Consider the following 12,960-nt stretch of genomic DNA (forward strand, 5'->3'; position numbering starts at 1 on the left):
AAGAATTTCTGTAAGTAAACTGCAAACATTTTTTTCAGTGCTGCTCAAGGAAAAAAAAAAAGAAAAGAAAAAGTAAGAGAATTTAGGACATTTCAGGGATCCACAAAGAAAAGAAACACTGAAAATGAGCAATATAAAGCCAATGAACTAAACAAATATTTTATACATGTATTTATTAACAATCAAAAAAGAAATGAATGACCCAGGCGACACAGAAATAAAGGCTTGTTTTTAAGAATTTTACATTTAAAAAGAGTCAGATGTGCTTCAACCACTCAGAGAGCTAAAGACTAACAAAGCCCCTAGGCCTGATACAGTTCTACCAGTTATGATGAATGAAATACGTTACATAAAAGAAAAACATTAGTAAAAAAAATTCTGACAAAAACATAACACTGAAGTACCCAAAAACTGAAATGTGAATTCAATTTGCAAGGTGAATAACAAAATAAATCCTAGCAATTAAAGACCAATTGGCTTTACTTCTGTCACCATAACCTTACTTTTGTTTCTAATACCCTCTGAAATCTATTTTAATAGACATTCACCACGGGTTTAGTGAACAGATAAAGCTCTCTAAATGTTAACTGTTGTAATACACAGTAATAATATAGTATAGCTCCACTCAGAATAAATACTAGATAAACTTACAAAGATTGTGGTTAAATAAAAAAAATAATAATAAAATAAAAACAACCACAAATTGAGAAGAGGTGGTATTCCAGGAATAACTATGAATCTATGCAATACAGGCATACAACTTAACTTTTTATTTTTAAAAAATGAACATGATGTGCAAGTTTCATGCTTTCTAAAATCATCTACCATTTAAACATTAACAATGTAATGCAAAATCCTCTTAAAGTCTTTGAAATAGATAAGAAAAACAAAATCAAATAAAAACTCAACACTCTTACTTTATTAACAGTATAATTTTAATCAGGGTGCAATGTAATTACATCAAGTTCTATAACATTTTATCCTTTAACCGATATTTGATCCATCCACAATTTTAACATATAGTAGTAAGTAACTGGATAATTACAGTTCAAACATTATCCTTAAGGCACACATTTAATTTTATGGGATACTTGTATTCAATAGGAACACCTTTAACATTACAATGAAAAAGCTGCTAAGGATTCTATTTTATATTGTCATTTTGATGTCAAGGAACTCCTGTTTATGTTTAACTGAGATCTTATAATTGACTTTTCTTTACAATATTGTAATTTTTTGAATGGAATTTGTTTGGTTTTCAACTTTGTATTTGTTAATCCATACTTTAACATTCCTCATAAAAACCTACAAATTTTCTGTATACAAACTCATGATGTACAAAGACAATTCTGCCTCAGTCCTCCAAAGTATCCTTATTCAGATACAGAATATTTAAGCAACCACAACAAAGCCCTTCATTTATGCCCACATTCCTTGAAGACTAGGTGGTAAACTTTTCAAACAAAAACTAATCAGAACTGAATATAACTTTTACGGATGTAAGAATCTCAAAAGATGCTATGTAATATTATTATTTTGGAGCCAAACAATAAGAAAATCTCAGAACTCTTACATGACTTTGTGTGACTATATCATAAGATGTGTACAGCTCAGAATTTTGACTTAATCTTGACTTGTGACTATTGTTTTTAGTAAATTATTCAATTTTGCTTGAAGTTAGGGGGTAAAACAGTAAACCATAAAAGCTGAAGTTTCATACTACTGAGCAGTTATAAGTATTTCAAAAAGGTAATCAGCAAATTTTAGAGTTATGTTCTAGTCTCCTTGGTCCAGTGAAAGTTATAGATATGTTACTGTATTTTACTTTTGGTTTTAAGTTATTTTGAAGGATATTAATGATGAAATTTAAATTTAGATAAATTCTTAAGATAATGCAAAAGAAATATACTTACAGCTTCTAATTTCCTTTTTATTAACTTATCCTAGTTTCTGGCATGGAATTAACCCTGCTTTTAGGGAAAGTTGAGCATCTTGAATTTCCCTGAAGGGATGAATACAGTGTCAATCTATGCTTCATTATTCAAAACTATTTCAAATGAGAAACTTCAATGATGTAATTTATTGTGACCTTCAGCTGGTAAGTCAGAAAAAAATAACAGGGTAAAGAAACATCTAAATGTGTTACTGTGCTCTTTATACCATAGTGGCTTATTAAAATGTCAGAAATTGATGCATTGAAACACATCATAAATTTGATGTGATAACATACATTGTAGATCATCCTCTGATTCACCACTACTCCAGATGGGACCAATATTTGCAACAAACTTTAATAAGCCATTCATTATAAGAATTGAACGCAAAATAATGTCTACATTTTTTAATTAAAAATTTCATTGACACTATAAATTCCTCATTATTTTTCATTCAAATGCCATCTAGGATCCCTTAGTTTGTCTTATCAATGATTCCATTAAAGTCCACTGTTCCATGGTTACCTAGAGAAAGAGAAGTTTATGCTTAGAGACCATTGGGCGACCACATGAAATAATTCATTCTTAATTAGAAAGCTGTATTACCTTTACTAGGTTATTGAATTCACCAGCCATAAAAACATATTCTCCGCCATCCATTCTAATTACCTTTAAGTAAAAAGAAAAACATCAGTGAATCTTAAAACTGTGTCTATACTTTTATAATTTACATTGCTTTAAAGGAATCAAAATGTGGTGCCACATTCAAATAAAATGTGCTATAATTTATGCGTTTGAAAACTGAAATATCTATTTGCAGCACAAATTCTTGGTAGCCCTTGCACTTCAACTTGCAAATAAACAACTTAATTTTTTGCATCTTTTTAGCTATCCAGTTGCTTAGGTCCCTCACTATGCCAACTTTTTCTGAGTACTGTATCACAAATTATATTGAAACAAATGTTTAAAAAGTCATCCTTACTATATGGTTCATGCATGAAGTTCATTCAGATATTTTTTCACCATATCTTGATCACGGTCACAATAAAATATATAATACAATAATGCTCATCTTTTTAAAGGTATTCTGCTACTGCTGGAGAGACTTTTCTAATACACTGTAAAAACTGCAGTTCAATCTTTTTACGTCTACAGTGGACCAGCAATAATTATTTTTATGGAGAATCAACAGAAACTCACTGCTCCATTAACCCAACTGGCATAGTCACTACAGAGATATGCAACAAGGTTTGCAATTTCTGCAGATGTCCCCAAACGTCCCACTGGTATTCTGTCAGTCATTGTTTTTTCAAATGTTCCTGTTGGATCCAAACGACTAAAGGCACCCTGAGAAAAGTTGATAAAAAAAAAGGAAATTTTGCAAAACATCTCTCTAATTAAATAATTAAGAAAATAACACTGATAAGATGGTTTACCCTTAGTCTTCAAAAAAATCGGTTGCAATACATTCATAATTTCTTATGGTGTATTGAATATCTATATGTATCTAATAACTTTGAAGTTTCCTTATTTACATTGATACTGTAACAGATGTTAAAAGTACCTTTGTTTTTATTGGTCCAGGTTGGATAACATTGAATCTCATTCCATATCTGCCCCATTCACCAGCAAGTGACCTAAACATGAAAACATAAATTTTAAAAAAATTACTCCGGGAATGAGTAGCGAGATTAGCAAACTAGAATTAATAAATACTTTTCTGTTTATCAAGCTTATGTTTAATAATAAAACAAAACCCCTTATACCAAAATCTCAAGCAATAGCCACCATTGTCAAAGATGTTGTTGCAACAATATATTTTAACAGCATATAAAACTTTAGTTATGTATTTATTACCTGATAAATAGTAAATGATAAAATTCAAGAATGAGCTGCACATAATGTTCTTTTAAAAATGCAGCTTTTATGCTTGCTCTGTGGCAGTTAGAGTGATTTGAAAGTGTTTTCCAGCTGCCTACCATGCCTCTTAAAGAAAAATGTCAATATGGAATTTCATACCCCTAACAATCCTGCTCAGTCAAACATTTCATAGGAAGAAATGTTTCATTTGTTGATTTACTCCCTGTAGACAATGTCTATGCAAAAAAAATAATATTGAATTTACCCTTGGAAACAATGAGCTAATGTTTTACAATATTGAATTATGGGAGCACAAGTGGTGATATACAAATTTTTCATATCATTTGGGTCAAAACTGATCCAATTTTAATTTGCAATCCTAACTTCTGGAAGAAAAAAAAAACATTCTGTTTAGATGGCAAAGTGTTTTTTTTTATTGGTTTCTAACACCGAGGTAAATTAAAATACTTGTATACTCATGCCAACACAAACAGTAGTAACTATAATCCTAGATACTTGAAACAGAAAGCAATCTGAAAAAAATGTATGAATCTGAAATGCACAAAAGGGCGGCACGGTGGCGCAGTGGGTAGCGCTGCTGCCTCGCAGTTGAGAGACCTGGGGACCTGGGTTCGCTTCCCGGGTCCTCCCTGCGTGGAGTTTGTATGTTCTCCCCGTGTCTGCGTGGGTTTCCTCCGGGTGCTCCGGTTTCCTCCCACAGTCCAAAGACATGCAGGTTAGGTGGATTGGCAATTCTAATTGGCCCTAATGTGTGCTTGGTGTGTGGGTGTTTGTTTTGTGTGTGTCCTGCGGTGGGCTGGTACCCTGCCCGGGATTGGTTCCTGCCTTGTGCCCTGTGTTGGCTGGGATTAGCTCCAGCCGACCCCCGTGACCCTGTGTTCGGATTCAGCGGGTTGGAAAATGGATGGATGAACCACAATAACATAATATAATGCAAGCAAAACAATTCCTCTAAACAATGTGATAGAGCTAAAACCCTTTTTTCAACTAACTTTTGAATTAAGCAGTTCCATTAACTACATCATGGCAAACTAAAAACTAACCAAAAACTCCATTCACTTGTGATTAACAAATATACAGATAAATATGATCAAAGAAAAGTCTTCTTCCCTGTATCAAAAAATAATATAAACTGACAAATATCTGTCTGTTTCAGATGAGATTTATGCTATGAAACATCACTTCACCGTAAGGAATGTGCAGTTCCTTGTTTATAGATACTGTACATTTGGGGATCACAGGAGGAAGAGGAAGGAGGAAGTTTTTTTTTTTTTTTTCCCCCATTAAAGGATGTTTCAAGGTAGTTTTGCTCAAATCATGGCACCAGAGAGTGGTGACATATTCCATGTTAAGTAGCACATGCAAGTATGAATGTTACTGTACTTTGTACATGTGACAATAATGACTATAAAAAAAATCTATAAACCTATCCATCTGGATTGTTTTTTTACTGCACCTTACATACATTGTACAGAATACATAACATAAGCAAGTGAACAAATATGCATATAATGTCTATGGATTTAAATTCAATTTAGAAGTACAGTTCTTTGCATAAATCATGCTACATTCACACTCAGTAGTTTTGTTACATAAAGAGGACATAAGTTCAGCAAGGATGTTGCTTCTTTTGTGAAGACAAGTCTGTCATCAAGAAAACCTTCCCTCTCATTTAAGATAAAAATGCATATTTGTTTGTGATCCATTATGAACTTTAATCAAAATGCAAAGTCGAAGAAAGGGTGGAAATAATCCCCTCCCCCTCATTTTTTGTCTAAATCATTTTTAACTTTTATTATTATCTTTCAACAATTCTAGCAGCACCAAGATGTGCAAAATTATTATACAACCCTAAAAATCTCTGACAGGAAGCTTTTAATCTGGAGAAGCCTCAATCTGAATTTGACTGAAAGTCTTCCCGGTTCTTCGTGTTTTCACACTCTTTTTCTAATGTAACACACTGTTTAATTAAAAAAACAACTGCTATAAAATTACTTTTTTCATTCAATTATCACAAATCTTTTCATAAAGAACTATTCAAGCATCAGACATTACTGAAAGCTTTTTATATTGTTTAAATTACTAATACCAAAAGCTCTAAGAACAGATCTTCATATATATATATATATATATATATATATTTTTTTTATTAAAAACTAGGGGGCTCTGCCCCCTGCTCGCTTTGCTCACCAACCCCTGTGTTTGTTTAATTGGATATACATTTTTAAAAGCTTTTTTTTCTTCTTCTTTGGAATCGTTGCTTTAACTGTTGCGGGACCACAGAATCTCATAACGTATGGTCCAGAATTGTGTAAGTACTATATTTCACCCACCATCAGCAGTTAAACTTAAAACAAAAAAGGCTTCAACTTGGCTGGGACGCTACAATATGTTCAATTTTTACTGCTTTCATATTCTGTACCTTTCTCTGCATGTTTATCGTGCCATCGTTTGTTTGAGCCTTTATAATTCCACTGCTTTTATAATCTTTTATCTGCCTTTTTTCTCTCCCAAAGGTCTCTTTTCTCCACGCTGCTGTTTCTTCTTTGCTGAGAGCACAGGATCTGTGTGTGCTTCCGCTGGCTGTGCTCTTATTTGATAAGAAGGGCGTATCGTTCAAGAATCTCAAGTTCCACGTCCCCATGAGACAGCCCTGGGACAATCTCTTGGCACCAAGTCTCATGTTTACAGTCCCCACGAGACACTCCGTGACCAGTCTTTTTGTCTCGTGTGTCTTTTAAATGTCTTCCGAAAACTTCCAAGAGGATCACGTATCGTCACCCTGGAAATTTCCTTTCCAGGTTTTTATATATATATATATATATATATATATATATATATATATATATTATATTATATATATATAATATAGATAGATATCTATATCGATATATATATATATACAGTGGAACCTCGGTTCACAACCATAATTCGTTCCAAAACTCTGGTCGTAAACCGAGTTGGTCGTGAACCGAAGCAATTTCTCCCATAGGATTGTATGTAAATACAATTAATCCGTTCCAGACCGTAGAAACTGTACGTAAATATATACATTTTTTTAGTTTTTAAGCACAAATATAGTTAATTATACCATAGAATGCACAGCGTAATGGTAAACTAAATGTAAAAACATTGAATAACACTGAAAAAACCTTTAACAACAGAGAAAACTAACACTGCAATAGTTCGCGCTATAGTGCTAGGAACCGCTCTCGCTAAAAACACTTTTTTTAATGAGTTTTAAGCACAGGGGAAAAAAGGAACATTTGAAAAATCCATAATTTAATAAACCACCAAGAAAAGTAACATTGCAACAATGCAGGCTACGAACCGATCACTGTAAACAGAAGTGAAAACAAAAACAAGCCTTCTCTAACTTATGCGTCCCTCAATTGCTCTGTGTGTGTGCGCGCCTCTCCCCCCCCCCCCCACGCCCCGCCGCCGCCTGTGTGTGTGTGTGCGTGCGTCTCTCTTTTGCGAGCCTGGAGCACCTGTGTGTGTCTCTCTAGCGTGCTCCTGTGTGTGTCCGCGCGCCTCTCTCTCCCCCGCCTGTGTGTGTGTGCGTCTCTCTTTTGCGAGCCTGGAGCGCCTGTGTGTGTTGTCACGCTTGGGTCACAGATTTGCACAGAGACGCAGGAGGTTGTAGAAAAAAAGGAACTTTATTCAAAGCTCTGCAAACAAACATTTGTCTCTTTTCAAAAGTTTAAACGTGCTCCATGACAAGTCAGAGATGACAGCTCCGCCAGGAGCACAGATTGTCTGAGAGAGAAAGAAGGAGAAGCAAGCAACCAATTTAACAAACTGAAAGAAGCCCGTGCAGGCTTTTTAAGAAGGCGGAGCACCGCACGAGAGGCATATTACGCGACAGAGCCGGCAAGAAGGGAAAGGAGGAATGTGAAGGTAGTCTGTCCATGTTTCTTAGGGGTTTTCCCAGGGGCATCTGTATTCTCTGGGGGTGCGATCAGCTTTGCAGCTCACAGTGTGTCTGTCTAGAGCGCTCCTGTGTGTGTGCGCACAAGCCTCTCTCGTGTGTGTGTGTGTGTGTGTGTGTGTACAGCCCTCTGTCTCTTGCGCTGCCTCTCTGTGTGTGTGTGTGCGCGTGCGCTCGCGCGCGCTCTCTCTCGCTCACTGCACAGGAAATGCACAGGGAGAGAATGAACATCAACAAACCGAAAGAGAACCTGGCTTGTTCGTATACCGAGTGTTTGGGCGTGAACCGAGGCAAAAGTTTGGCGAACCTTTTGGTCGTAAACCGAGTTGTACGTGTGCCGAGACGTTCGTGAACCGAGGTTCCACTGTATATATATATATATATATATATATATATATATATATATATATATATATATATATATATATATATAGATAGATAGATAGATAGATAGATAGATAGATAGATAGATAGATAGATAGATAGATAGATAGATAGATAGATAGATAGATAGATAGATAGATAGATAGAGAGAGAGAGAGAGAGAGAGAGAGAGAGAGATGCAACTAAACACCACTTTAATTGCAGAATTTAACCACTCTTGGTAGAGTGAAAATATTTGGTCAAACCATTTGGTCAGGATAAGTCATTGAACTTCTGTGCAGATTCTGACTTGGTGTTTCGGCTGTGCTCCAAGTTAATGTTTGTGTTACTTGTTCAGATTTCATATAAAATAACTATTTCAACAAATGCAACATTTATTTCAAAATTAAATTAAACACAGAAAGTAAAATATATAAGGTCAAAGCTGTTTTTGAGAGGATTTCATTGAAGCTGTCAACTGTGTGACATCTGAAATTGGCAATTACTGTGCATCTTTCACTCAATCTATTAATGTGCATAGTGCACAGACATATTTATAATTACAACCAAGTGCAGTTCATACAAAATGATTCCCAACATAACTTCCAAAATTCTGTCCAACAAATCCCAAACCTAGCAAAACCCCTTTCTTTATGAGACTGTGAAAACAAAATGCATTCTATCATTGATTTTACTTCTTTTGTATAAATGCTATACATATCAAACAAGACCAACGCAAAACAAAAATGTTCATCCAAAACATGAAAGTCACAGATTAAATTTTAAAGGAAAATAAGTACATTTATAAATCAGAAAGCCCATTCATAGCTGATTACAATTTTAGAAGTTATCAGTTTATACATGAAAATATTTATAATGCACAAAATAAAACCAGACCAAAAAGTGGAATTTTTGGAGCAAATCACAAAGCAGGATCAAAGAAGTAGATCATGAATATGAAGAAGATTCTTAAGACATCCATTTAGGATCCATCTTTTAACACTAGAATTACCGGAGCCTACAAAAAAACTTGTAGATCCGTCCCACCTTAAATCGCTTCATAAATCCATTCGCACCTCTCCGCCAGCGTCTTTTGTCTTCTAAATGTGCAGATAAAGACAAGCTGCAAGCAGCCGGCTATTTCATCCCCCCCCGCCCCCCCCCCCCGACTTAGAACATGCACGAACTTCTCCCAGTTCATGCCTTGATTGATTATCTGGGAGTGAAGTGGAGTTTGAGTGGAAATAATGGATCGTTATTTGGAACACACGCATTTTATGTGTGTTCCGTTTCTACAGTAATCTGTGTAAACACATTTTTAAAATAGAAACGTTTTTCATATTCTAGTAGTAAATGACCAAATGTAGGCATCAACTATATAATGTCCAAATATAAAAGAAACACTTTCACAAAAGGTACAAATATAACAGAACCAATGCGCTTTTATTCAAAAATATAACTGCAGAAAAAAAAAAAGCCGCCGTAGTGTGTGACATTGACATGCGTTTACTATGACTGCCGCTGTGGCGCAACAGTATCAGTTGCTGACTGGGAATTAAAAGGTCACAAGTTTGATCCTGTACGACTCCCTTTTGAGAAGTGAGGTGCTCTTATTCTTACTATTTTAGAATAAAAACATACATTTGATTTCAGTCTGTAACAGCCGGTGTAATTTATGATGCTTGTAAAGGTTAGCTTTGTTTTTTTTTTTTATTCACTTTTCATTCTCTCAGTCACGTTCAGGATCCTACCAAACCGTTTGAAACTGCTGTTTTCACATAAAGACGCGCCATACCTCTGCAGTGTACTTGTGACTGCATTCTCGTACCAATGCTTGCGAACTGAAGTGTCTGCGTGCACTTTTCGTGGCATTACACATTTATTTTTTGTATCCAAATGGTGCCATCTTTTGCCTTTATGCCTGGTGCAGCTGCGGTGTTCTTCTGTTGGACTGGACGTTTCTTGCAGGAAGGGCTTCTGTTCATTTTCTCTGATATAGAATCCTCATCTGGGCTCACCTCTGTGTCTGTCTCGTCGTCTTCCTCGATATCAAAAATAAGTTCCTCGCCACCATGAGTCGCAATCATTCATTTCTTGCAGCAGAGCCAAAGCCTCTGAAGGGGACAACCTCCTCTTTCGTGAAAGAGCTGTGGCCATTGAGGTGTCTGTTTGCTCAAAATAACAATCAAGCACAACTGATTCACCTATGTTTGTGCGTCAGGTTTTATCTCGCCACATCAGAGAATTCCACATCTGAGAATTCCCTGTAATTTGCAGCTCTATTCATTATCTCAAAACACCACTCACATTCACAGTAATTCTCAGTTATGTCCACCACTCACACCCACGCCCACAACCATACAGAACTGATTCCACACATCAGAGAATTTCCAGTTCCAGCATTAATTCACACCCAATCTGACGCTGTTCGTTTTCAAATAATATTGCATTAGTGCGATGATGTTTTCACATATATTGTCTCTTTCTTTCAGGTGTGTAATAGAAATCACAGCATAGACAGAAGTGTGTACATCAGGCATGTCAAACACGCGGCCCACAACAGAAATCTGTGCGGCCCGCATAACAGATCCTAGTTAGCACTAAACTTGTACAAAATGATTACTATCGTTTGTGATTGAATCATTCTGCATCTTCAGCATTACTTATTGACTTTTCTTACTTCTGCCTTCTGACAAAAGCGCATTTTCCCATGGCATTGCGGTACTGGAAACGTCCTCTGCTAGTATAGCCATGAGCCTTGTCCAAAGTTAATGAGCCGCGACGTCGCAACTGAAGTGCTGTGGGCTGAAGCAGCCTGGCTGCAGGGGTGGCCTTAGGCATGTGCAAACTGTGCACCTGCACAGGGCCGCCACGTCAATATATATTGAATATAAAACAGAAGGAGAAAATAACGACACAGCTTACAGCAATGTGGCCGAAAAACATTGTGTTTCTTGTAATTAGTACGCTGTATTTACTAATGTTGCTCAAGTTGGAGCAGTAAGCTGTATGTAGTATTATAACGTTCTGCCATAATGAGAATATCATAGACCGCCACTTGGTTTTCAAGTTACAGACACGCGCATATAGAAGCGTGTCATGAGCACGAGGCGGCTATGCAGTGTCTGCAATGGACATGGCCATCCGCCGTGCATAAGATACCATATTGACATTGGCGGGCGAAGGGGCCACCGATTCTCTCTCTGCCCAGGGCCGCCACGAGCCTAGAGCTGCCCCTGGCAGGCTACACTACTGGCTGGGCTGCTGAGACTGGCCACTGGGCAGAACTGACCATCACGAGTAGTAATAGCTCGCATATTTTCACGTTTTTTTTTTTTGCTCTAGTTTTATGAAATTTTGTGCTAGTATTGTAACGAACAGTTAGTGCAGACTACAGCTGAAGATCTGAAGTGGACGCGAGAAGTTGGTGAGTTGTTTATTAACAAATTTTTGAGATTCTGAGTTTGTAAAATTAGTGTAGGTCAGGGGGCTTTTTGCATATCGGCTTATTTTACAATATAAACTTTGAAGTAAACTTAGTAAAGTAAAATTAGATTTTTGGAGGATTTATTTTCCAACTTGAATTACTGAACAATGAATTCAGTGAGCGTTTTCGTAATTTCAGTTCACACGAACAGGACTTTGCGCTGTTTACGTCACCATACTCTTACAACGTTGAGAATGCGCCTGAGAATATCCAAATTGAGTTGATTGAACTGCAGTCGGATTCTATTCTGAAGGCAAAATACAACGAAGTTGGTGTGCCAGGCTTGTATGCTTACCTGCCACCCTTGTATGTGCAGATCCGTAAGTTGGCATCGAGAGTACTGTCTATGTTCGGAAGCACTTACCTTTATGAGCAATTGTTTTCGTTAATGAAAGCTACCAAAACCCCACATCGCTCCAGACTTACTGTCAAGCACCTTTCATCCCTCATAAAAGTTGCAGCTGCACAAGATTTCAAGCCTGATATTGACGAACTGGTTACTAACAAGACATGCCAAGTGTTGGGACAAAAGAAATGGATCTCACACTGTAAGACTCCTATATAAGCAATGAATATAATATAATGAATATAATATAATAATACAAGGACCTAGCTAAGAGGCTAAGACTCTAATTGTACGCTGTTGTACGGAGATTGTATGGAAATAAAGTTTAAAGTTTAAAGAAAAGCAATTTAAGTGTTACATTTTTTAAAGTTTTCAGTATTGGAAAGAAAGCTACAGTAACTTTGTATAATAGTATTTGTTACAGTGCGGCCCGCTGACGCACGTATGGTTGTCGAAGCGGCCCACCAATGGTAGTGAGTTTGACATGCCTGGTGTACATTGTAACAGGTACACACGTTGTGAATGTAAGAAAGACGATCCTTGTGTGTGTGTGAATGAATGGTTAACTGTTAACATTTGAATCTGATGATTGCATATAGCGCTGTCTTATTCAGTGCGCGCAAGAACATGCAGGTGGCCAGTTGCTGTGTGCTACAACATGCTGGTAGTGATCAACGCACATTTTAAAAAAAGAAAGAGACAAATATATGTGACGATTTGATGAAATCATTTTATGACGCAAATAGTACCAATCAGAAAACATCGTCAAAGTAATGCAATATTATTTGAAAATGAACAGCGTCAGATTGGGAGTGAATTTATACTGGCGCTGTTTGAGTCAGATCAGAAGCTGAATAAGCTCCTGTTCTGACTCTAAGTAAAAAAACATGAATTAATCAACAGAAATAACCGCGATCGACATTTTAAACTTAAACGATTTACATTGCATACTAATTTATAAATTTTATGTCCGTTTGAGGTTACAAAGAAGAAAAAAAAAAAAACACTTCCTCCCCAG

General features: G+C 36.4%; 1 protein-coding gene across 2 annotated transcripts in view; it reads right to left on the reverse strand.

Moving 5' to 3' along the window:
- Positions 1–913: 913 nt before the first annotated feature.
- The window catches only part of decr1 (2,4-dienoyl CoA reductase 1, mitochondrial), a 49,884-nt gene continuing 37,837 nt past the window's right edge, over positions 914–12,960 (reverse strand). For both annotated transcript variants that reach the window (XM_028817772.2, XM_028817773.2), the window contains 4 exons: positions 3,499–3,571; positions 3,135–3,281; positions 2,541–2,603; positions 914–2,459 (listed from right to left, as the gene is read on the reverse strand). In XM_028817772.2, the coding sequence (XP_028673605.2) occupies positions 2,400–2,459; positions 2,541–2,603; positions 3,135–3,281; positions 3,499–3,571 (343 nt within the window). In that variant the 3' untranslated portion in view covers positions 914–2,399. The remainder of the gene's footprint in view (positions 2,460–2,540; positions 2,604–3,134; positions 3,282–3,498; positions 3,572–12,960) is intronic.

The sequence above is a fragment of the Erpetoichthys calabaricus genome, chromosome 13, assembly GCF_900747795.2.
Source record: "Erpetoichthys calabaricus chromosome 13, fErpCal1.3, whole genome shotgun sequence".
In the NCBI taxonomy this organism is placed as follows: domain Eukaryota; kingdom Metazoa; phylum Chordata; class Cladistia; order Polypteriformes; family Polypteridae; genus Erpetoichthys; species Erpetoichthys calabaricus.